Source organism: Oryzias latipes, chromosome 17, assembly GCF_002234675.1.
Source record: "Oryzias latipes chromosome 17, ASM223467v1".
In the NCBI taxonomy this organism is placed as follows: domain Eukaryota; kingdom Metazoa; phylum Chordata; class Actinopteri; order Beloniformes; family Adrianichthyidae; genus Oryzias; species Oryzias latipes.
Window position 1 is genome coordinate 16,890,871 of NC_019875.2, and position 21,556 is coordinate 16,912,426.

The following is a 21,556-nucleotide window of genomic DNA, read 5'->3' on the forward strand; positions in this document are numbered from 1 at the left end:
ACACTTAGATTCACAATTGTTATTATTAAAGCATTTAACATTATGAAGCCCATTGAGATGACCATTGTTGTAAATATTGGGATATATAAATAAGATTAAATTGAATAAACATTTAGATATGGTACTTGGTTTCATTGATGGTATTAGCTAAAACAATCAGCTTAGTAAATGCTGGTAAAGCCTGGTTGGTGTGTTCCAGCAATGGCAGTTTTTTCTAACCTATCTTTAGGTTAACTGGAGGTCAGGTGAATTGAGCAAACAAGGTGACTAGTCTCCATTAACTAATTTTTACCAAAACATATGGAGGATGACTGATGTAATCTTATTTGCAATGACGTGTGGTTAGGTTTGTGGCTGCTGAGGCACTGACTCTTTGCTAATAGATAAACCCAATGTATTTGGAAACCTACGTGGTTAAGGGAGGCTGCCGTCATGAGATGTATACAGATCTGTGTATTTTGCGTATTTTCTCTTCTATTACAGCATAGGTAGTAGCGAGATGATGCCAGTGTCAAGCTTTGACTAACGTTATATTGCGCAATCCCATGTAAAGTCATCGTAAGTAAAACACAATAGGGGTGGGATTATTGCAGCAGAAAGAAAAACTGTCTGCCTTAACTTATATCTTTTTTGAGATAGGTGAAAAAGGCTCAAATGGTTGCTGGAGCCTATCATGTTATATCGAAAGTGAGTTCGTGTCATAAAAATGTCTACAGTGTAAAAAAACAACATTTTACTGGTTGGGTAAATACAAAGTTAGCGAAAAGGACGCGGTCAACCCAGTTTGCAAGAGATTGCACAATCTGCTAGGAGACACACCTCGGTGCCGCCTCACCTCACAGCCTACACTTCAATTGAACAAGAAATTCACAAAATAGCTATATTGAATCTAAAAATGATGGAAATTATTTTAATTACATATAATTTACATTTAAAATTTGTAGAAAAATATATGTTATATCATTACTCTACATCTCATGAATGCAGCCACCCTTGAACACACTTTTATGCTTATCTGATATTTTCAGTTTCATGCTTAAGGGCCGTACACACCGGGACGAAAATCGGCGCACGTTATTCGCCAGTGTTTTTCAACACGTTTTTTGTGTTCACACCCAGGCGATTTTCGCTGACGATGAGCCGAGCGACCATGCAATTTCATTCCCTGACATTAGATGGCGCTTAAAGTAAAAGAGAAATACCCCTGTACACAAGGTGGCGCTGCGCAACTTTACGCTTCTTAAAGTCGCTTTTCACTCAGATGAAAAGAGCAAGTATTTACGCGCTTGTCAGAATCAAACAAAGAAAACGTGAATATTTCAAGCACCAGTAGCTCTAGCTCCAGTTCCAGCGATGAAGAAATTATTGTTCTGTTGAATGATGAAAGACGCCGGAAAAGACGCCGATTTTGGGTACATCCCATAATTACGAGAAGAGAAGAACATGGGGAGTTTTATCGACTGGTACAAGAGCTGAAAATGTATCATGAGCGTTTTCGGGGATATTTTAGAATGTCCGTCATTATTCCTTAGCGACAGTGTAGATGCTACTTGGCGTATATCTTCTTCGCTGGTATGTGTGCTCAGAAAGGCAGTTTTGTGTTCGAGCGCCCCCAAGTTGTGTTTTACTGTAACTTCAGAAGCTCCAGAGACGTGTGCAAAAGCGCCATTGTCATTGGTCGTATATTTTTTGACGCGCCGCGTCAAACCAAAAAAACGAACCAGAGGCGTTTTTTAAAAAATGACGCTTTTACGCGTGACGTTTTTCGCGTCTGTATGCACACTCACATTGGTGCCCTTTGTTCAGTCATGAGGCGTTAAACGTCGGCGAATATCGCGCGTGAAATTCGTCCCGGTGTGTACGGGCCTCTTGCTATATAACATAACTGTTTTTTCTACATTTTCCAATTTTTCACATTTGCATTTTCCGTGCTGTTAATTTTTTTTAGATATTTTTATTGATGTTTTTATTGATCATCTGCTGTTAATAAGACTACATGTAGTAGCTTTTTTTTAAACATTTAGATCATTGTACACAGGTCGCCTTTTGTGTCCAAAAAAACACAAAAACTTGTTGGTGTTTGTGACATGACTTAGATCCCTATATGATCTCACATCCGTCTGCTCTGAGTAAATGTCCTGTGATACTTTTCAAATGAGTTTTTCCTGCAACAACTTACAGAGCAACTCAAAACACAACAACTAACCAGTCGTTCTTTTTCTTGCAATGAACAAGCAACCCCTTAACAAAAAAGAAAACCGAAACAGTATTTGTGAATAAAGCTGATCATAGAGGAAGTTTGCACAAAGACTTCAGATGTCAATCTCTTAAAGTTAACGCCTGACTACTTCACCACATCCTTTTTTTTCATCTCAATTGTGTGAAAGAAAATGAGTCTATCTGTCGCCGCCTGTCACGTACTTGTGCTTTCAGTTGGTTTTTGGCAAAAGCAACTAAAAGCAAGTTGATGGCATTTTTGTTTATTTCCATGTTTACAATGTAGTTATATCTTTGTGTTTAATCATGGAATGCAAAACAAGACAGCGCCACAATCATGATGTCATGCCGTAAACAGTTAAGGACCACGGGCGCCATACTATCAGAGCATCCACTAAATAAAAATGAATGTTTAAAACTAAAAAAAATTTTTATCAATGCATAACTTCTTTTAAAACTCTGTCCTGTGACATTTTTGAAACAGAAGTCACTCATTGATACTGCATGACCTGAAGACAGGAACTAATGGCGAAACTGCTCAACCAGTTCAGTAAAGCACGCTTTGTTTGAGGTCACCGTGACAAATGAAACTGTTCAACTGAGGAAAGTTTTGGCGTCAGATAAAATCTGTGAGTAAAATGTGTAAAGGAAGCTTCAGTTCCCCTGTTATCATCTGTACCCACTTCTTCCTTTTTTAGGTTCACGGGGCGTTTGCTGGAGTCTGTACTTCATCTCAAAAGGAACTTTTTGTACCCCTCTGTTTACAGAAAAAAAACACTGAATGTTCTCTGAAGTACGACAGAGTATTAGGGACACCATAAAAATGAAAAAATGTACTAGAATAAAGTCGTAAGATTAGATTAGATTTGTTTATTAATCCCACGAATGGGAAATTTCCTTGTCACAGTAGCATGGAATTTGGCACAAGTATGTACAGACAGTAATTAACAAATACACATTTTTGAAAGAATATATACAAAAATAACAGTGTTCTGAAATAATAAACAGGGAAAGAGATGTGCAGGAATACAGAGTCATCTGTATATATACATTTTTTGTACAGTGGAATAAAAAACTAAAAACTAAAACTAAAATTATTTGCTTAGGCTGAGGTTGAACAGCTTGATGGCAGCTGGGATGAAGGACCTGCGGTAGCGTTCCTTTTTGCATCGTGGGTGCAGCAGTCTGCCACTGAAGGAGCTGCTGAGGTCTGAAACAGTCTGGTACAGTGGGTGAGAGGGGTTGTCCATGATTGATGTTAGCTTGGCTAACATCCTCTTCTCACCCACCTCCTCGATGGAGTCCAGGGAGCAGTCCAGGACAGAGCTGGCCTGTCTGACCAGCTTGTTCAGTCTCTTCCTGTCTCTCTCCGAGCTTCCGCTGCTCCAGCAGACTACTGCATAAAGGATGGCTGAAGCTACCACAGAGTCATAGAAAGTTCTTAGCAGTGTCCTGCACACCCCAAAGGACCTCAGTCGTCTGAGCAGGTGGAGACCACGTTGGCCCTTCTTGTACAGGGCGTTTGTGTTCTGTGTCCAGTCCAGTTTATTATTTAGGTGAACACCCAGGTACTTGTAGTCCTCCACGACCTCGATGTCCAAGCCCTGGATGTTCACCGGTGCAGTCAGATGTGGTTTCCTGCTGAAGTCGATCACCACCTCCTTCGTCTTGCTGGCGTTGATGTGCAGGTGGTTCAGAGCACACCAGTCCACAAAGTTGGTGATGACCTCCAGGTACTCCAGATTGTTTCCCTAAGATACCCGCCCGACAATGGCTGTATCACCAGAGAACTTCTGGAGGTGGCAGCTGTCAGTGTTGTGTGTGAAGTCCGATGTATACAGGGTGAATAGGAAAGGAGAGAGCACGGTGCCCTGCGGCACCCCAGTGCTGCAGACTACAACATCAGACACACAGTCATGAAGCCTCACATACTGCGGCCTGTTGGAGAGGTAGTCGATGGTCCATGCAGCTAGGCTACTGCTGACTCCAGCTCCCTCCAGCTTCCCCCTGAGCAGTGATGGTTTGATGGTGTTGAAAGCACTGGAGAAGTCAAAGAACATGACTCTCACAGTGTCGTCTAGGTGGGAAAAACATCTGTGCAGCAGGTAGATGACAGCGTCTTCCACACCTATTCCTGGACGATAGGCGAACTGCAGCGGGTCCATGTTGTCGTTCACCAGATAACGGAGGTGGTCCAGGATGATCCTCTCCATGGTCTTCATCAGATGAGAAGTTAGGACTACTGGCCTGAAGTGGTTCGGCTCACTGGGCAGGCACGTGCAGTCTTGGGAACTGGAACCACGCAGGATGTTTTCCACAGGACAGGAACTCTCTCCAGACTGATGCTCATGTCGAAGATGTGCAGAAAAATCCCACAGAGTTGGTCTGCACAGTCCTTGAGGAGTCTGGCGCTGATGCCATCTGGGCCAGTAGGCTTCCTTGGTTTGATCTTTCTCAGCTCCCTCCTCACCTGGTCCGTGGTTATGGAGAAGTTGGAGGGGTGATGTGAAGAGAGCCCTGTTGTGTTGGGTGGGGGTTGGGGTGAATGGATCCCCCCCAGCAGAGTGTGGTGGAAGAAGGTGCGTTTCTGGTGACAGTTCAGAGGTGTTCTCGGGGGTGGGGATGTCGTGGGGGTTGAGGATAGGGGGTGGTTAATGGGTGCCGTTTGGTCTGGACTGTGGGGGGTGGGGGAGGAGGCAGGAGCACAGTCAAACCTTTCGAAGAACGGGTTCAGTTCATTGGCCCATTCACGGTCTCCCGCTTCTGGGCCCCTTCCGCTGTCCTTCCCGTGTCCGGAGATGGTTTTCAGGCCTCTCCAGACCTCTCTGGTGTTTTTATCCTGGAGGCGCTCCTCCAGCTTCCTCCTGTAGCTGTCCTTACCCCTCCTTATCTCTCTCTTCAGCTCTTTCTGGATCCTCCTCAGCTCCTCTTTGTTTCCAGTCTTGAAAACCCTCTTCTTCTCTTTCAGCAGAGTTTTTAATTCCGGGGTCACCCAGGGTTTGTTGTTGGAGAAGCACCGTACCTTCTTCATTATGGAAGCGATTCTGTAGCATAAATTAAAAGCAAAGTCAAAACGAGAAATGCTTTTTCATTTTCAAAATAAAGCTGCATTTTTTGACTCAAAATTAAAATGAAAAAGCAATCCACCAAAATGCTTTTTCATTTCCTTCCTCAACACAGCTTATTCTGTTACTTAATTAAAATTAAAATGAAAATGGTATTTGACATTTCATTTTCAAGACGTTCTCTGGTAAATGTGAAGCATAATTCATTTAGAAATGTCTAATTTGACAATTAAAATGGATTAATAGAAATGCTTTTTAATTTTCAAAATGAAGCTGCATCAAATGCCTCAAAATTAAAAAGAAAAAGCAATATTTCAAAATGCTTTTTCATTTTATACTTAAAACCGCTTATTCTGTGTCATAATTAAAACGAAAATGCAAAGAGGGGATTGCATTTGCATTTTAACATCCAACCTGCGCACCTTGTCGCAATATTCATTTAGGAAAAGCATTAACAGAGGGGAGGCGGGGCGATGACTGGATCACTGCTTTTTCCGTGTGTGTGGCCGCACACGTGTGATTTAAGAATGTCTTTTTGTGAGTAAAATATGTGTTATCATAAGTATATGACCATTGAAAAGAATTTGGAGGAAACTGGGCCTCTTTGGAAGAAGATTATTGATGCACAAGGAGTGGGTTTCGGCGGGCAAGCCGTTTACGCCATCATAGTTGCAGAGGTCCAAATGCATTATAGCACATAAACTTCTGAGATAAACTAAAGTAATTTATGGCATCGCCAATAAATAGTATGTTATCTAGAAGGAGGCTTACACAACTATATATTTTTGAAAACACATTGCTTTTCTCTCTTAAAATTACGATATTTTTGATCTTATGATCATGATTTTACGACTTTATTCCAGTTAAACTGCAACTTTATTTTTCTGAAATCAAGACTTTTTTTCTCACGATTTTATGACTTTATATTCGTACGTTTTTTTTATTTTTATGGTGCCCCTAATACTCCATCCTACAGAGGTAACTTTTAAAGTCTTGTTTCGAAGTTTTGACAGACAATCACACACTTGATAATATGGCGAGTAGAATTCACTCACCTTTTCTCCTGGTTTTGGGTACAAACAGTTAAATGGAGGGTATCGTCAGGATCTGTTTTAAGTTTTCCTTTTTTTTATGGTTTGCTCTAGAGATTTTGTACATAATTTTGGTATTTCAAAAAAATTTCAAATTTCTGCTTCTGTAGTCTTACTTTAACCCCTATTCCGTTGGCTTTCCGTTAAATTGTTTACACCTGGTTGTGGTTCCTGTCACCACATCGCTTTGTTATCTCCATTATCTGTCTGCATGTAAAACTCTCTGTGTTCTGTCACCAGGTGCCACGTCCAGGTTTTTTTTTTTTTTTGACGTGTCTCTCTCACTCTATCGTTCTTTAAATGTTTTGCTTTTTTTAAGTGCCACTCCAATCAGCTTTTAGGCTATCGTAAAAGCATTCCCAGTGACCTTTTAATTATGATTATGCCATTTTTAGCCAAAATTTAAAAAAAAAAGCAGTGTCGCTTTCTTGGTCATAAATACAGCAGAGCTGCTGTATTTCATTAATAGTTGGCCTCTGACTTGGGGGCGGGACCGTTGCCGTGGAGTTGACCTGCCTCTACTTCCCCTTATCCATCCGTTTTACAGTTTCTCCTGCAGCTTCAAATTAACCACATAAATGTTTGAATCTAATGCCTTATCTCAGTCACAAAGGTCAGAAAATCCCACAATAATACAGATATATTCAGATAGGGCCTCTTTGTGGTTCCTATTTTACCAGATTATGCTCACAAACCTTCAAAAAAAATCAGAGTGTCTCAGCCTTGATCAATTTAAAATGGGCAAACCAAACTTCTTTGCAACGATCCCACATGGCCTCATTTGTCTCTGCTACCATGGTAACGCAGCAATCTAGCAGTTGTGCCATCGCCCTGCTTTGATTTGAATTGCAAGTGAAATCGTCTGAAGTCTTGGCGTCTGCTCCAGTAACATGTAAATCCAGCGTTTAAATGTGAGTGAACTCCCTGTCCTCACGCAAATGTAGGTTATGTGGCTCCATAGGGGCTTTTAGAGCTTATTTTAAAACAACTAAGGTCTATATTTGGCCCAAAAATATGCTTATGATTATTTCAATCTATTCAAAACATGTTTTCATGTTGCACAAATTCACATATAAAGTTGTCTCAAGCCTCTAAAATAAAATAAAAAAGACTGTAAACAAGCAGAAAATCAAATTACTCGCAGTTTTGATGCTTTAAGATTTCTATAATGCAATTTAGTCAAGATTACTCCAATAGGACCATTTTGTCCTAATTGTTCCTTAATTATGCCTCACGTGGGTCCAAACTGTTCAAATAGACCATCTATCGAAGCATTCCCCTGCATTCTGCATGCATTTCAACTGGGAAGACAACTCAATGTGAACATTGTATCCAATTTAGTCCATGAAAGTTTATTTTTAACATATCTTACATCAGACGATATGAATGGCTGCTTTTATCTCAGCTCTTTATGTAACTTTTTTAGATGAAAAAAAGAAAACTGCGCACAGAGAGATCCAAAATATCCAACTGCTCCATGCATGAGTCATCCATCTGTCAGCTGATGTTCAGCCAGGTCCAGAGATAACAGGACCTCACTGGGTTAAATCTGTTACTGCCGCTCCAACTGAAGCCACACTTAATACCATCCAACAATAAGAGTCTGTTTGCAAATACTCTGAGTCATGGTCATGTGAAAGTAGAACTCCTCTCATCTGATTTTTATTTAGATTTTTGAAAAGTATTAACTCATTAGCTGAAATATTGGTGTTTAGGAATTTTCACTTTAAGTAATTATTAAGTCTTAAATGCTTTAATATACATTTAATTCAATGTCTTCTTTTGAGTAGTTAGGTATCTCTTCTTTTGGTTAGTTATAATAATTGCATTTTAAAAAGGGCCAGACTGACTACCCGCTGCTTTTGGAATCAGATGTGCCCACAAACATTGACGCTTGTTGCTCACAAGGTTAAAAATGGATCCCAATTCGTTTTTGGTTAGTTTGCCTTTTGGGTGCTCCATTTGGGGCAGGCATGTCCAAAGTCAGGTCATAATTGGAGCACGGGTTCAAATTTAAAAAAGCCCACAGGCTCTGGTCATAAAATCATTAAAATGCGTTCCCCAGCACTTTCTGAGATTTCTAGATCATGATTGGCTAAATTCATTTATATGCCGTTGTAAACCTGTGGCAATAACCTAACTTGACCTCCAGAGCCTTAACGGCCAAATGAGAAGAACTGGTTTATTTGTTTTTGTGCTCAAAACTGCAGTGCTTTGCACTTTTAAAAAAAAATACATTTTTGCGGTTATTTTCTTTTTTATATGGTTACAATTAGAAGTTTCATGTTAAAAATTTTAGAAGGAATTTAACATTGACAAAGGTGTTTTTTTCTAGACAGACTTTCTTTTTAAATTTTATTTCTGGTCTTCTACTTTTAAATTCAAAGTAATTGAATTAAAAATGCTAATGGATATAATTATGTTCCAATGTGAAGAAAGGAAAAGCATCCCATTGTAAAAAGAATTACATGTTGATTTGCATTTAACGTTTAAAGAATGCACACACCTCACAAAAGGTTTGGACACCCCTGATTCATCCATCCTTCCATTTTCAGAATCCGCTAAATCCATTGCAGGGTCGTGGGGTTGCTGGAGCCTATCTTTGCCACTGTTTGTTGTGAAGGCAGGGTTTACCCTGGATGGTTTGCCAGTCCATCACAAGGTAACACAGAAACAGACAATCCCAAACCCTCCTAGGGACTACTTAGAGTCTTCAATTAACCAATGAAGCATATTCTGGGAGCAAGCCAAAGTGCCCAGAGGAAACCCACCAGTGAACAAGGAGAACATGCAAACTCCACACAAAAAGGTCCCAGCTGGGATTTGAAGCAAGGGCCTTCACTGTGAGAGAACATCATAATCATCATCATCATCATCATCATCATCATCATCATCATCACGGTCCCTCATCTCAACAACCGTCTCAGTCTGCTTCCCTGCATTTATCTCCAAAACATCTAACAAGATCTGTAACACTGATGTCTTCATTCATCCGTCTAATTATCAAACATTTTTCCACACCTCTTAAGCACGTCAACAGCTAGAACAGAACTCTAACCAAACGTGAAAAACAGAATCCTGTGATAACATGACCGGAAAGATGAAAACCTTGACAGCTATCTTTCCCTAAGCATAGCTGCTGAACTTTCTATCTGCCACCAGACATTTCTGTTGTCATGCTGCTTTTTATAATTGAAAAATGCCCTCCCTTTGTGCACATTTACAACAAAAAAACAGATCCTCGCTGAAGGCCTCAGTATTACGGGACTGTGCATGGGAGCTGCTTTTCTGCTCTTACTTAAGCCGTTACATAAACCTCATAAACAATCTCCCTCCACTGTCCTGATGTTTCCGGGACTTCCGGGGACTTCTGGGTTCAGCCAAGTTAGTTTGACTTCGCTGCATAAGTGACTCTTAAAATTCCATCTTTTTAAATTTGCGAGGCAGTGATCAAAGTTTTCCTCAACGGAGAGGAGCATGTGCTAAAGAAAGACATCCACCGTTTAGCATTTCTTTTCTTTTGGGGCTGCATTTAGACCAAAGCTGCAAATTATGCAAAATAGGAATATATCATAGGCTTTGTCCGAATTCCCACCCAAATCCCTAACTACTAAAAAACTATATAGTGCGGGACTATCTAGTACCCTGGATTTTAAAAGCAATTTGGACGTCATGCTCACTCCTTTGTTTTAAACAGGAAATATGGTGTCACAGATTTCACAAAGTGAAAATCTAATCAATGTGAGCATTTTACAACAACTATTTATGAATCCAATGAAAATGTTGATTGTTCATTTAAAAAAATGCATTTTAACACAGTTTTTTTCGCAAGAATTGTTGAAACACAATGCATTGTGGCCTATATTTGCCAATCTAGTGAACAGTACATTGGTTTTTCGCAGAGACTGTGGGAAATTTGTAGGGCACTGGATTTTGAATTTGTAGATTCAGACAACGCTACAAAATGGCAAACGCACTATTTGATGCACTATGCAGTGAGTAGTGAAGGAATTCGGACACAGCCAAAGTTTAAAATTCTCCCTGTTCAAGGACTTTTTTTTGCAAAAAAGGAAGAAAAGTGTGTCAAGTTCTCGCATGTTCTTATTGAACTAATTAGATTTTGTTTCAAGGCCATGTCAGCCACTATGTACATTTTGTGCTACATGCGTAATCTATGGAATTCATAAGTTTTTCTTGCGTTCGTCATTCATCAACATGCACAAATTACCGTTGATCTGAATTCAGTTTTGAGCTGCTCAAAATTTTTGGCCGTTTGGGAACTACGCAGTTAATGCTTATTTTATGTAGTTTATACACAATTATTACGAGAATCTTACACAGTTCTGCGTGATTTTTGCGAGATGACTACTCAAATTTGTTGCTTTTCACGAGCGTTCCATGTATGTCCACATTCTGTATGTCTAACTGACTTTTCATGCATTTAGCACTTAGGCATAACTTTTATATTGCGTTCACAGCGCACGTATCATGTTAAAATACCGTAACATGATTGGGGCACGAATCACGAATGAATTGTATATAAACAGCACAATAATCACACACGGTTCATGTTCTACGTTGATTCATGTGTTTTTGTGTGGTTTATTTGCACTTCTTCTGTGGTTTTAATGTGGTTCATTCGTGAAACATCAGCAAAAATTTCATGCAAAGACCACAACTTTTTTCCCATTTTCAGGTATAACCAATTTTCATCCGTGCAATCGGTGCATAGAGACATAGTGGCATGACCTTCAGAGGGAGTGAAGAGCTGAGGAAATGTCAGAGTGGGAAGCAGAACAAACCCGAATCTCCTGCTGCTATAGATAGCTCAGACTTAAGTTAAGTGACGTAGACGATGAATGACTTTCATCAGCTTTCCAAAATGCATGAAAGCATGGAGAATGTGATGAGGGGGGCTTTGACACAGAGAGCAGTCTTGTTCTATAATTACACTGGTGTGACGTTCTGCAAGCATCCATGTGGCTCTTTCTACAAGAGTCATAGTTGTGGGAAAAAGGGGGCAAGGAGGAAAGTTTTTTGTTTTTTTTTATAGGGGGGGGGGGCTGAAGTTATGGGATGTCATCACAGCTGGACTCCATTCTGACCCCAACCTCAGCTAGTGAGTAGACAACGCGGAGGCTTAAAACCTGGAATTCAACGCTCTGCTGGTAATTTTGTTGCAGAGCAATTCTGTACATTAATAATTTAAAGTTGTAATAATGTAATTCGGTTTAACAATGAATGGACCCTTTAAGCTGTCACAAATGGACCTCAAGGGCACAAAGCGACTGTAAGTGTTTCATATTTCATTTACAAAACAATAAGGGAATGAAAGCTGTTTGCTGTGTGTATTTCAGGCACAGGGGTCTTCTTTGCCTGATTTCATACTCCAACTGTTTTTCCACTTTTGTAGGAACGCAGCATGGAAATCCAGAGTGCATATCTTCATGCAGAGTCCATTACAGTGGAAGAAAATCAGCTGGTGCTTTTTCCATCTGTTCTTTCAGAATACTAATATTGTGTTTACTGCTGTTTTCTTTCAATGTAAAGGGGGAAGAAAAATCACACAAATCTTTTTTGTTCCCTCTGCTTCCAGGCAAAAAACAAATGAAACAACCCTACTGGGAAAATCTCTGGAGACCCTCCTTTCTAAGAAAAGTAATTTCCATCTGCTTTTAAGCAGCACACAACAAATGCTGTGGTTGCTTACCGATAGTTTTTAATCAGGTTTTGTTCTCTGGTGTGAAAGGTGGCCAAAAAGCATTTCGGGAATTTCTGAAGTCAGAGTTTTGTGAAGAAAACCTGGACTTTTTGCTTGCCTGCCAAAACTTTCAAACTCTCCAGCGTCCAGAAGAACGGAAGAAGAAAGCAGCAAAGATTTATGAAGAGTTCATCAGGGATGACTCCCCTAAACAAGTAAGATAAACAGTCACAAATGCTGCATGTGAAACAGTCATGCAGGAGGCTGTGAGTGTTGTGCATAATGTATGAATTAAATAAATAAAAACTGCATGTTCAGTATGCATTTCTGGTTTGCGATCTTTGCAGGTAAACCTAGATTTCAACACGACAAAAGTCATCTGCCAGAGTTTGCAGCAGCCAGGTCCATCGTGCTTTGTCGTGGCACAGAAGAAAATCTTCAGCCTGATGGAGAACGACTCTTTCTCGCGCTTTTTGCAGTCCGAGCACTACAAAGTTCTCACTGGTGCGGCCTCTAAACCACGCGGTCTTCGGAAACACCGCGCAGCCATGAGGATAAAGTCTGCAGGGGATGAGCTGGAAGTGAAAAGGCTGCAGGATGGCCTTCTGCTCTGGCATGAGCACTGACTTTAGTTGAGCTGATACGTATATGCAAAATGTCACACAGGCAGATGTGGTGCTGTGACATTCATGTAGGTACCTCCACATTTGCAGCACCATAACTCGGCCCAGCAAGTTAACAACTGGAAATGACTAAAAGCAAAAAACAAAAAAATTCCAGTGATAACACACATTTAAGCAGAATTGTTTTTGAATGAAATACTATTTATGAAAATATATTTTTTATATATATCTGTTTTTTGTTTAGTTGCTGGGATGAAACTCATTTTTGTGACCTGACAGTTGATTTGATTAAGTGTGCTATCTAGTGGTGTCTTGGGGGAAGTACAAGCAAAATGAAATCATGACCAATTGCTTTTGTGTGTAGATCATTGTAGATCAGTGCTGCAGAATCAGAGAGTATTAACACAATGTTCCATTGATAAAATAAAAGTTTTATTTTAAGTATAATTTGGTTTATAATTTAGTCCCCCCCACCTGTTGTTTTCTTTAATCACGTTGTCACTTTTCCAAGTGATATCAGACCATAAAGGGCACAAGTGGACAACTCCATTATGTATCTGGTTGGTTTTCAAGATTGGGTATGGTAGTTACATGATGACCAGAGAAACCTCCCTAAATGATTGATCAGAAAACATACAAGTGAGTTTTATCGTTCTGTTTTTCAGGTCATTCCTCATCAATTTGTTGCATGTTTAAAGGATCAGTGTGGTACCATTTGGGCAAAATATGGCCACAAGGAGAAAATAAATAAAAAGAATGCAGAAGACTGTTGTAAGTGAAGATTCTGACTACACGGGACAGCTACATGAAAAAATGAGATGCAAAGTTTATGCAAACTTTATGACGATATCAACATGTAGGTATATCTAAAAAGAACAGAGAAGCAAGTGGCAGAAAAGAATAATTTTGATTGTTTTTCTTCCCCACATATGTATGATACCCCTCTTTCTGCTGTCATTTGTCAGTATTGGTTGACTATGACATAAATGCTTCAAAAACTAACACATTAAAACGTTAAAAAAATAACCTGGAGGTTAGATGAGCATTAAACATGGAGCTAAAATGGAAAATGTAAAAATAACAGCAGAAGTGACAGTAGATTTCCATCTAAATGTTTGCTAGAGCAAACCTGAGAATCAGGAGAGATAACTAGGATATTTGAGTCTAGTGTAAATGATCATTAAGATCAGTATCGGCACCAATCACAAGTGGGAGAAATATAAAACTCGTTCTTCTTTTGTTCTTGTTTAGGTTTAGAGCTTATAACGTTAACAAATGAATGAAAGCTTTTTAATTAAATATGCATTTTTCCAGCACATCACATTTTGCGTTATGTCGTGTATTTTTGGGCACATTAACATAAAAATAAAATGTACAAAACATTGTAAAATTCCACAAAAATAAAAATCCCAGAATTCTCAGCGCCTTTGCCGAATGAACTGTTCTGCGCCTGCGTGTACTCAACTATCTCCCAACAGCCACCGCGGTGCTGCCCCTAAACTCTGCCGCTCCATCGGGAGGCCTCGCAGAATTATTTATTCTGCGTCCTAACTTCATTTTTTTGCATTTTCCCCGCGGTATGTCCGTGTCTATGTCATATAGTAGACGGTATATATTTTGACTGTTTGAAGAAATAATATGTTGACTGTGAACTTACCGTTTTCATTTAGTGAGTCAGCAGACAGCTAATCAACCGTTGGTTTACTCTAGACTAGAGTTCAGCTCAAATCGCTGAAGTTAAAGTTTTGGCTAAAAAACAAATTAAGCAAATATTTTGTGTATTTTCTGAACATATTAGTCAAGATTCTTTACTTGTCTAATACTGTTACCTTATTGTTTTTTATATTTTGAAGAGAACGTTATAATAATGTTAGCAAACTCGTCAGAACTAGCTTAGTTTGAAAACGCCGTAGCTGGAGAGTCAGTTGTCCTAACCGCCTCAAACATGCAATTCGCTTTGGTCTGCATTATCTCAGTAACTGAGTCTTGCTTTCTTCCACCTATCATTATGGTCCCTAATCGGCTTTAGTCTATTTTTGCCTATCAGTAAAGCTATCAGTAAAGAAATGTTACTGGACGTCATTCGTTCTGGTGCTGTTTGCTGTTGATCGCGAGAAAAAAAAGCTGACGTTTGACCAGCTACCCCCACCACAAAAAAAAAAAACAAGTCAAACTTCCTGTGAAATTCCATACTCTGTGTTCTCTGCAGGCTCCATCTTCGTTTACCTCTGTCTCAGACCTTCCAGTTTCTCAATGGAGCCCCCGGCAAACTCTACAAACAATCACACAAGTGCTGAGGATCCATGGGAGATCACGGACAAAATCCGACTGCGGCGCTTCCTCTGCTACGGCTCAGAGGGAGACATTTTCACTGCCAAAGGTGAGAGCCACGTCAGCGTGGACAATGCTGAGGCCCTGCTCTCCTTACTTCAAGAGGAGGAGGGTGGTGCTGAAGTGGTGGAGGAGATCAGAAGGTTTGTGCAGAAGGGGCTGGCCGTTCGATTAGGCCCCACTTTTTTTGCCCTGGCTTTATGCTCCCAGCACTCCAAGCTAAATACCAGAAAGGCAGCATTCAAAGCACTGAAGGACATTTGCTCGGACCCTGCCCATTTGTTTGCTGTTATTCAGTACAAAAAGGAACTGAGAGAAAGGATGGAGTGTGGGATCTGGGGGCGCGCCCTGAGGAAGGCGGTGTCAGACTGGTATAATAAGCAAGATGCCATGGCTCTAGCTGCAACTGTGACTCGATGTAGGCAGAGAGAAGGCTGGTCACACAAGGATCTTCTCAGACTGTCTCACACCAAACCATCCACAGAAGGTGAGCTTTTTATTTTTAGTTGTTGTAGAATGGTTACATAGAAATATCCCGATCGGATTTTTTTTTTGTGCCCCCAATCAGTCGTTTGATTTTGAGGATCTGCTGATACTATTGTAACACATAAAAAAAAGAACAAATATAATAAACATATCCAGATTCTCATCTATTCTTATTAAACATATTTCTTTTATCAGTTAACACTTAAACAAGAATGTCTAGGAAATAGCTTGAACAACCAAGCAACAACAATAGTTAAAAATGAACTTGTAAAAATAGGGGACAATAAGTCAAGTGAAAAAGTTTGGTGTCTGTAGCATTAGTATTTTTAGAACCCTTGAACATTTATGGTCATATGTGATTTATATCGCCATTAAAAGCAATGACTTCTATAATCATTGTAGCAAGAAAAGGACGATGAGCATTCATGACTAGCTCATAGTTTATTTGATTTGGTTGTTTTTGAGTGATTATGAATTTTTATCTATGATCACCTTTTCCTGGAGCCATCTCTCCGATTATTCCTCATTGAAGGGTTTTGTTTGCATTAGGAAAAACGAATAGACACTTGCTGTCAGTTCAAAACGTTTATTCAAAGAGTTATTTAGCCCAGAATTTGTGAATAGTTTGCTAACACTTTTATCTGCTCCAAATAGTGCCATATTCTGCTGCACTATAAAATGTCATGATCCAGTCATGATATGTAGGCTTCTACATGGGCATTTACTTGAAGGAAGCTTGAAATATGTAGCACTGGTCATGATGGTAATAGTTAAAAGATCCCATCCCTGATCGGGATACAACATCGGATTTGGATAGCCTGAAACTACGTGATCGGCCCCGATTCCCGATCAGATCGGTACATACCTAGATACATAGCAGGTAGCCTTTTTGAGTTCTTGCTAAAACCTTTTTGTGTACTGTAGCCATGCGCTCTATAAACATGAATGACAGTTTGGTACGTATTTGGTGCAAAATTTTATAGACATAAATTAAACCAACATGTTTAAAATATAGCCAACTTTCTAAACATTTGGGATTTTGTAACTTTTTAAACTCAAGATTTGCCAGAGGTTATAATGTTCCTGCTTGAAAATGATTCTAATGTCTGTCCCGGTTTGCAGCCGTTGCCCTGATCAGCAAATATGTAACAAAAGGATGGACGGAGGTCCAGGCCTACTATGCAGACAAAGAAAACTCTGACGAGGTGGTCAAAGTGCTCTCATACCTGGAAGCGGTAGAGAAGGTGAAGCACAGTTGTGATGAAACGGTGGTCATTAATCTAATAGAGGAGCACAAGCTGGAGATGGAGCAGCTGCTCACAGAGAACCTGAAATCCAAGCAGGTGAGATGTTTTCACATATGAGGTTTCTTCTGGGATTTTTGCAAATAAGCTTCCGCTTCACCAACTTGACACACAAGAAAATCATTTGGAAAATTTGCATTTTATTTTCTTATGAGTTTTTTTTTTTTTCCTACGCCTCCTGGTGTAGCTGCAGAAAAAGTAAAGAACCCAACAACATCCCTGCATGCGTCTAATGTGGGAATGCTGATGTCGTTGCATCTTTTTTGAAGGTATGGAGATCTCTGTTGAAGGACATGCCTCTCCATTCGGTGCTGAAGATCCTGGGGAGGATGACGGCTAATAAAGTCTTGGAGCCAGGAAGCTCCACAACGCAATCTTTATGTGAAAGAATTCGGGATGAAGCAGCACTGAAGAAGGTTTAAACTCAAACGAGGTTTTACTAATGTGCTTTTAATTACACATGATGAATGATTTAAGCTTTTTACATTTGTTTTTAAACCGCCAGGCAAAGATCCATCCATTCAGTATACTTTTAGCAACAGAAAACTACAAAAGGGGCCATGGCTATATGGGCAAACCAAAATGGGAACCAAACAAAAGCATCCTAAAAGCTTTGGAATCTGCATTTTATTGCAGTTTTATGGTAAGTTTTTTTCACCCTCCACACTTTAAATGAAAACAAACATCAGCAGTTTAAATGACACAAAGTTTTTGACTTTTTATGTCCTTAGAATGTGGAGCCTGTAGGTAAACGCTTTTTAGTGGCGGTAGATGTGAGCACGTCGCTGAGCACTGTCGTCCCGGGAACGGCCATCACAACTGCAGATGCTGCTGCAGCCATAACCATGGTGAGGTTTGTTAGGAAGCTGCAGGAAGGCTTCAGTTTGTCACAGTTTGGGAGAGATGGATGGAAGCTGTTAAAGACCGCATCCAATGAAAATGGTGTTTTTGGTGTTTTTAGCATGCTCTTGTAGCATTTGTCTGACACATGTGAAAAAGAAAAAACGCTTAAAATTGCATTTCTGAGTATTTCTTTATTCAAATTGTTGTGAATCAGAAGCAGACAAAAAATTCTGTTTAATTGTTGGACAGCTTACACCAAGGGTGCTCATTACGTTGATCACAATTGACCATTTGATAGCGAAGGATGTGATGGGAGATCACGGGCCATCAAAGATAGATAAACAAAATATATAGATAGATTTTAGGACCAATAATAAAACATCTAAACATGCAGTTAATCGTGACTAAACCCTCACACATGTGAATGCAGAAGCAATCATTTGGCTGTTAGAAGATCTCTGTGTGTGTGTGTGTACGGGTGATTGGAGTTAAACTTGGAACAGCTGTTTCTATGAGCTCCTCTGGAGGAATCCTGGGTAAAGGTCTTGCTTTGTTGATACATTCTGTAGATTCCTGTGGAATTCTTTCCACCCTTTCCTGTAGGCCCTACTATAGTCGCTAAGAGAAATGACCCCCCCTCCAAAGATAACTTATTATAATTTGACTATTTTGTTTTTTAATATTTGTTTTTAGTAAAAATCTGCTTTCTGTATCTCTTTGCCACAGATCTTTACCAGGACTGAGGCAGACACGCATGTGCTGGTCTTCTCTGAAAGAGCCGTGGTTCCTTGCCCTCTTTCACCTCAGATGACCCTCGCTGAAGTAACTGCTGAATTAGTCAAGGTAGAAACATAGAAAATCGCTTTATGTTGGTATATCAAATCCATCTAAATCAAAACTCTGATATTCATGTTCTAGAACCCCAGTGGAAATACGGACAGCTCTCTTCCCATCACATGGGCCATGGAGAATGGGAAAGGTGTAGATGTGTTTATTATTCTTACCAACAACCCGCTGTGGACGTGTACAACCAGTCCGGTGGAGTCTCTGAAGAAATACAGACAAGTAAGACCTGACAAGGTTTTGTCTTTTGTCCAGGAACAGAACTTTCTACTAAGCTAAATGTATCTCTTGAAAATAAATTAAATAAGTCAGTAAAAGCACATGTGAGGAGAAAGAGAATTTTGTTTTTTCCATTTAGGAAAATTTGTTGGATTCTTTTTTCAGGCCTGCAATAGAAAGAATCCATCATGAGCAAAACACACACAAACCTTTTGCAAAAGTAAAAGAGTTGTTTTTCTTCTTGACAGACAACAGGTGCCAGCTCCAAGCTGGTGTTTTGTGGGCTGACATCATATGGACACGCCTTCACAGACACCGGAGACAGGGGCTTACTGAACGTGAGCGGCTTCGACCTCGGAGCCTTAACCGTCATTCGCAACTTTTCCCAGGACCTTATCTGACCAAACTGTTTCTGAAAGATGTGAGACTTAGAAAACAATAAGTGGACATGGCTAACATGTAGAGCGCTTATGCAAAATTGTCTGGCTTTACACTTCCTCCTTCTCCGTTTTGTCCCCAATGACGGTTGAAACCAAGTCCAGCAGGCTGGACAAGACCCTGAGACGAAAGAGAAGAATGTGTTTTACATAAGATAATGACTCCACAGGGTTTAACAGCATGAGATAAAAAGTAAATAAAGTGAGAGTCAGAAGCTTGCTCGTGGGTTATTGTGGGTCCAAAATATGTACCTATAGTATGATTGTAGGAGGTTTGATGTAATACGTAGGTGCATGTCAAATCCCAAAGCTCTCCATCTGTTTAATGTAGCAATCTATATCAATTGAGAAATGAGTAAAACCGCAAAAAACAGGAATAATAAGCTTGTTCTGCTATTCTTCTGGGATTTATCAATTTATCTTTTTATTACTAACATTTAGGATTCTTCTTACAAAAAACTTTCCTTTATTTTATCCCTTTTTAAACAGTTTTGTCCCCATCTTGTTACTTTTTAGTCTGTTTCAATGCAACTCTTATTAATTTGCTTTTATCCTGTAAAACTTTTCAGATAAAAAGACCCTGGAAACCTTAATGTGTACCTTCATCATTAAGGTCACTACTGTGTAGCATTCCCCTCTGTAGCATCACTTTTTATAGTATTTGGAAGTCACTCTTCAACCTGAATTCATTACATTAACGTGTTAATCCAAAAGACATCTGGTTACTTTGAAAGATCCGATGCAACTAACAAAGCTGTTTTTATTCATATAGTATAATGCTTAACGGACAGAATATGCTTTATTCAAATTGATGAAAGCTAAAATACTTATATGAATCAGAATGCTGTTTTTTTTTTGTTTTTTTTAAAATAACTTTCTTCCCACACTAAAAATATGCCTAATGTGAATTTGACCTCAGGTCACTGAATTCAATAACAATTCCACATTTATAGTCTGTTATAACAGTTATTACCGATATTCTTTTGTGAAGACAATAAAGGCCTGGCCATGGACCTCAATTAAAGGTGATCATATGTGCTAATTTTCAAAAATTTGAGTTGTAGTCAACTGTGTGCTGTACACTACTTGTAGTTTGTTTTGTTTTTTAGATTTTGGTTTCAGCGCCTTTTTCACCATATTATGACTTATAATTCTGTTTGAGCAAGCACCTTCTTGTACCTGTGTCACCACAACCATAATAAACATTTTGCTGCTCTATTAAAACCCCTGATTTTTTTTTTCTTTTATTATTTCATTTTCTGGGAATATTGGACAGGCATCTTGCAAGGCAGCATGATGTTGAAAAGTGGGGGCTTTGCTAATGCAATAGCCAAATGAGTTATGTTGCTAGAGGAGACATCACGTGGTTCCTCTTGGGAGGAGAGCACCGCCATATTGGTGAGGTCAAGTCACTACTGCGTGCATGTGAACACATTTTTTGCAAAATTCCAGTTCATTGTGCGAGTTTCAACTGGCAAAATCTGAGAAATGAGTCCACAAAGGAGTAAGGCATAACATTTCACAGGTAAATACTATATTTTTTTCTTTTCATGCATGATGCTGCAGGACTATTATCAACATGTAGGCAAGCTGTACGTATAATTTGCTGTCAACATAAATGTAAACTTTATTTTGTTAAACCTTGTATTACTGTATTACTTCTTAAACTGTATCCATCTATCCATCCATCCATCTATACCCACTGCGTCCCTTTCGGGGTCACTGGACTGCTTGAGCCGTACTCGGCTACTGTTTGGCAAAGATGTGGTACACCCTGGACAGGTCAAAATAAGTAAATAAATAAAAACAATTATTTTTTCATAATTCATTTTCAGTTCATTTCCGTGACCTTGTAATGTTTCTTTATTTTTTAGAAAATATCTATACTAACTATCTAATGGATTTTTTATTGACTGGGAGGAAGAGTTTCAAACGCTTCCTATAAGTAAATGTTCTATAAACACATCAGGCAGAACATTACTGCCGAAAACGTGTTTGTTTTTATTTACTCTTGACACTTGAAGGCAACATCCTCTTTAACTAATGGATGAATTTTTCTATGTCTACCATATGTCTACCTAGTAATACAGTATACTAGGACTAGGCTATTATAGTAATATAGATTTATAGATTTCTGACTCAGTGACTGAACTTTTCTTGCAGGTTTCCAATGGATTCAGATTGGGCCTTAGCTATCACAAGAGCTAACCCAGATTGATCATTATGGTTACCAACTAGCAATACAGTCTGGCTATGTTCAAAACATTTTGGAGAACCAGATTTTGATAAGACTGGCCAGACTGTTCCCTTGAAACCCGGCACCATACCATCTGTGTTACACAAATTGATCATTCACATGAATCAATAGGGTAAATCTATTGTTAACTTTTGGACTT

At 39.4% G+C, this 21,556-nt stretch overlaps 2 protein-coding genes across 2 annotated transcripts; both read left to right on the forward strand.

The window, feature by feature from the left end:
• Positions 1-10,958: 10,958 nt before the first annotated feature.
• On the forward strand, positions 10,959-13,458 carry LOC101157566 (regulator of G-protein signaling 21-like). The gene is made up of 5 exons (XM_004079089.4): positions 10,959-11,663; positions 11,787-11,855; positions 11,970-12,031; positions 12,123-12,289; positions 12,422-13,458. Exons 1-5 carry the CDS (start codon positions 11,611-11,613, stop codon positions 12,698-12,700), a joined length of 630 nt encoding a protein of 209 aa, XP_004079137.2. The 5' UTR covers positions 10,959-11,610; the 3' UTR covers positions 12,701-13,458.
• Positions 13,459-14,137: 679 nt separating this feature from the next.
• On the forward strand, positions 14,138-20,384 carry trove2 (TROVE domain family member 2). Its single transcript, XM_004079003.4, has 9 exons — positions 14,138-14,274; positions 14,907-15,515; positions 16,637-16,857; positions 17,088-17,234; positions 17,324-17,461; positions 17,550-17,666; positions 18,388-18,504; positions 18,580-18,726; positions 18,972-20,384. The coding sequence occupies exons 2-9, from the start codon at positions 14,951-14,953 to the stop codon at positions 19,122-19,124; spliced, it is 1,605 nt and encodes a 534-aa protein (XP_004079051.1). The 5' UTR covers positions 14,138-14,274; positions 14,907-14,950; the 3' UTR covers positions 19,125-20,384.
• The last annotated feature ends 1,172 nt before the right edge of the window (positions 20,385-21,556 follow it).